The sequence below is a fragment of the Macaca mulatta genome, chromosome X, assembly GCF_049350105.2.
Source record: "Macaca mulatta isolate MMU2019108-1 chromosome X, T2T-MMU8v2.0, whole genome shotgun sequence".
Lineage (NCBI taxonomy): Eukaryota > Metazoa > Chordata > Mammalia > Primates > Cercopithecidae > Macaca > Macaca mulatta.
This window is the reverse complement of record NC_133426.1, coordinates 12936543-12941104: the sequence shown is the minus strand read 5'-3', so window position 1 is coordinate 12941104 and position 4562 is coordinate 12936543. Positions and strand designations below refer to the sequence as shown.

Below are 4562 nucleotides of genomic sequence, written 5' to 3'. Positions count from 1 at the left end.
TCACTAGTGGGGTGATAGTGTGATATCTTACCTGGATACCTGTAGGTTTCTCGACTGCTACTAGGGTTAAGTACAAATTAGCACTAAACGAGAATACAAAAAATCGCATGCTTACTCTTACTAGTGGAGCCAGTTCATTTCTTCCCTGCAAACCTGTACCAAACCAGGTAACTATTACAGGTATGATCACCATCAGTTTCCTAGATACCTGAAATTCGGGTCTCTAGTGTATAAATGCCACATCACTTCTCACCTTTATATTAGCACTGCCCTTACCTGAATGCCTGTTTATAAAAACAACATTCTTGTAACCACAGTATTACAGGCACCATCAACACTTACCTAGATAACTGAAATCTGAAGCTCTCTAATGTGTAAAGGTTCACACCATCCTTTCCCTCTCTTTAGCTAAGTCCATGTTCACTATCATTGTTAGTTTCAGCATCATCCATGAAGGCAGCCATGGTTAGAGATATGCCTTTTCCCACCTAGACCATGCAACATCTCATGAGAATCACTAGCAGTAGGAGAACCATCAACTTTACCTTGATACTTGCAGAATATCAAGGTCAAAACCATGGATATGTCATAATCACTTGACTAGGTACATGTAAAATACCATGGTCAATACTGAGATGAGAAACACTATGAAAATTGACTTGGAAACTTACAAATCCCTCAGTCTTAGCCAGATTTCAAAACATTATCTCTGAACTAGTAAGCAGTAAGGGTGTATTCTTAAATGGGAATTATGGGAACATTACAATTTCTTGCCTGAATATCTGCAAAAAAAACAAAAAACACGGTAACACAAATGTTAGAGGTATCATCATCACTTATGTAAATTTCTGAAGGTCTGAATGTCTTCTGTGTGATAAGACCGACATCATCAGTTGCCTGGATACCAGCAAAGCTTCATGTTAATCCCATTGTTAGGGTTACCTTGATCTTTAGATTGAAACCTGAAAAAACACATTGCGCCAGATGTGTTTAAGAATGCAACTTTTTCTAGCAGAACATCTGCAAATTAACTTTTGTCACTTCCATCTTTACAAACTCATTAATGCTACCTGGATAATGGCAGAACCTGAAGATCAACACATTGGTACAGGCACCATCATTTATTGTCTGGGCATCGACAAAAATCTCATGGTCATTACTGTTTTGACGAAAGTTATGATGACTTGCCAGATACCTGAAAATTCTTCATTCACTCCTAAGGTTAAACACACAATATCTCTAAACCAGAAAACTGGTTAAGCTAAGTCTCATGGATTCCAATACTTATTGGTAGAGCCAGTATCTTTTTTTTTTTTTACCCGAATACCTGCAAAACACACGATACTAACACACGTTGAGGATATCATCATCACTTACCGAGATGTCTGAAGAGCAGATGGTCTGTAGTATGTTTAAGGTCCACATAATCACTTAGCTAGATTCCATGAAAGCCTACAAAAATGACCAATATGAGTTTCACCATTATCTCTTGATAGGAGCCTGCAAAACCATATGGCAGCAGTGGTGGTTAGGGATACATCTTCTACATGGACCTCAAAAAATCCCACGGTGACTAGTATTGTTAGGGGAACCATGAACTCTACCTGAATCCTAAGGTTCTGAGGCCAATGCTGTAGTTAGAGACACCATTATCTCTTGACTACCTGCTGAGAAAACATATGATGGTAACCCTGGTCAGGATGCATGTCCTTCCATCTGGCCCCCTGCTCATTCCATGCATACACTCACTAAGATCATTAGGGCATCACTAAGTGTACTTGGACACTTAGAGAAGTCCAAGGTCAACACAGTAGTTTCACACACTGTCTATTCACTGGACACCTGCAAAAATCCTATAGTTACTACTGTGGTAAGGAACTCTGTGATATCCTACCTGGATGCCTGCTATATCTTTGTCACTACTAAGTTTGAGAGAGATTGTCTCTGAACTAGAAAACAGTAAAATCTAATGGTTACTACTTTTGTTGGGCACACACATTTCTTATCTGAACACCTATAAAAACACATGGATATGAAAAGAGTTCAGGACATCTTCATCAGTTTTCTAGATGTCTGAAGATCATTTGGTCACTAATGTTTTTAAGGCCCACATCATCTCTAACTAGGATACCAGCAAAGTCCCATCTTCATTGCTACCATGAGTTTTATTGTCATCTATTGAGTGGAACCTTCAAAATTCCATGGCTATTACTGTGGTCAGTGACATCATAACTTACCCAGAGACTTCCAAAATCCCATGATACCCGTTTGGTTAAAGCCCATGTTATTTCTTTCCCAGTTACCTGCCAAATCTTCTGTTTACTACTGTGGTAAATTTCACCTTTATTCACTTACTAAAACCATGCTGACAACCATAATTAAAGAGACATTATATTTTATAGGACATCTGAAAATCAATGGGCACTGCCATGGTTCAAGTCACCATTATCCCCTATGGGATGACTCCAAAACACCATATTCACTTTAGGTTTACCATCAGGTCTTGACTAGATACTGGCAAAACCACCTTGGTCACAATAGTGCTTTGTGACATATCATCTCTTACTTAAATACCTACAGAAACCCATGGTCTTCATAAGGTTTGAAAACCTAACACCTATTTCATGGCTATCTACAAACTGCCCAGATAACTGCCATAGCTGGGCATATAACATGTTCCCGCATATATACAAAAACTCACGGTTAGAATCAACATGGATTTCATCTTTCATGAAAAACAAGAAGGCTTCCTTTGTGCTCAGCACTGCCTGAATAATCTGCTGCAAGGAGAATATTTCAGTCCTGTGGAATTAGCTTCAATTGCACATCAGCTAGATGAAGAAGAGAGGATGAGAATGGCAGAAGGAGGAGTCACTAGTGAAGACTATCGCGCATTTTTACAGCAGCCTTCAGAAAACATGGATGATAGCGGCTTCTTCTCCATCCAGGTAATATGCAATGCCTTGAAGTTCTGGGGTTTAGAGGTCATCCATTTCAATAATCCTGAATATCAGAAGCTCGGGATTGATCCTATAAATGAAAGATCTTTTATATGTAATTATAAACAACACTGGTTTACTATTAGAAAATTCGGAAAACACTGGTTTAACTTGAATTCTCTCTTGGCGGGTCCAGAATTAATATCAGATACATGCCTTGCAAATTTCTTGACTCAACTGCAACAGGAAGCATATTCTGTATTTGTTGTTAAGGGGGATCTGCCAGACTGTGAAGCTGACCAACTGCTGCAAATCATCAGTGTTGAAGAGATGGATAGACCAAAACTTAATGGAAAAAAATTAGCCAAAGAAAAAGACCACAGAGTCTACAAAACAATTCTTGAAAAAGTGTCAGAAGATAGTGATGAGTCTGGAACATCAGACCAAGAAGAGCAGGATTTTCAGAGGGCCCTGGAACTAAGCCGCCAAGAAACCAATAAAGAAGATGAAGATCTCCGCAGGGCTATTGAACTAAGTATGCAAGGTAGTTCCAGAAACACATCGCAAGATCTTCCAAAGACATCATGTGGAACTCCTGCTTCGGAAGAGCCAAAGAAAATAAAAGACTATTTTGAAAAGCATCAGCAGGAACAGAAGCAGCAGCAACAACAGTCAGATCCGCCAGGTCACAGTTCATATCTACACGAAAGGCCAACAACAAGTTCGAGAGCAATTGAGAGTGATCTCAGTGATGACGTCAATGAAGACATGATACAGGCCGCTGTCGACACTGTTTTAGAAATTATGAGAAAGAATCTGAAAATCAAAGGAGAAAAATAATGCCGTTAAAAATAATTTAGTCATACTTTCCAAGATTATCCTGTGTGATCATATTGTAGGACCCATTTTGGTCATCTGTCAAATAGATGAGGAAATAAGGCTTTTAGATGGTCTGCAAACAAAATGGTGAGAGATATGTGGGACTAAATAATGATTGTTCAACTAGTAGCCAAGGAGACATTCAGCAATTAATTAAATTTAAAATAGCTTTCAAAATGTTCCTTTGGTTTTTTTTGGTTTTTTTTTTTTTTTTTTTAGTGTGCAATATCTAACGTGTCTAAAGTTGAGGCATTTTTCGTGAATCTTTTTGTATACTAACTAGTTAGCTCTTGCCATAGAACTTTTTCCATATGGTCTCTTCTATTGTAGATAATGTGGCTCATTTTGGTTGCTTTTATTTCTCATGAACCAATTTAACCTTTCAGGAAAGTGTCTCTTGTCTGTGTTGATCACAGTAATGGTTTTAGAAGGATAAACAGTTTGCCTTCCAACTATGTACTGTGCACTTAAGTATATTCTTATGTTATTTCTTCTGATCACAATTTCTGCTACCTGGTCCTTAATTATTTTCCACAAGTCTTTTCAAATATGGTAATATTTTCCGAGGTTTCGTTTTTTACGCCCTCTGTGGTAAGATCATTATTTCATGACTCTGGTGCCTTACTTTTTGTGGGGGGGATGGGGGGCGGGGGGTAAAGAACTGCTCTGTCGCCCAGTCTGGACTGCAGTGGCCCAACCTTGGCTCACTGCAACATCTGCCTTCTGGGTTCTAGCAATTCTCAT

General features: G+C 38.8%; 1 protein-coding gene across 3 annotated transcripts; it reads left to right on the top strand.

The window, feature by feature from the left end:
- Nucleotides 1–2708: 2708 nt before the first annotated feature.
- LOC114674839 (ataxin-3-like protein) lies at nt 2709–3779 on the top strand. Of its 3 annotated transcripts, none has more exons than XM_028842051.2 (2): nt 2709–2948; nt 3213–3779. In XM_028842051.2, the coding sequence occupies exons 1-2, from the start codon at nt 2715–2717 to the stop codon at nt 3777–3779; spliced, it is 801 nt and encodes a 266-aa protein (XP_028697884.2). In that variant the 5' UTR covers nt 2709–2714. The 3 variants fall into 3 exon arrangements, with proteins under 3 accessions (XP_028697884.2, XP_077844620.1, XP_077844621.1); XM_077988494.1 differs by having other exon boundaries at nt 3102–3779; XM_077988495.1 differs by having other exon boundaries at nt 2715–2736; nt 2902–3779.
- Nucleotides 3780–4562: the final 783 nt, after the last annotated feature.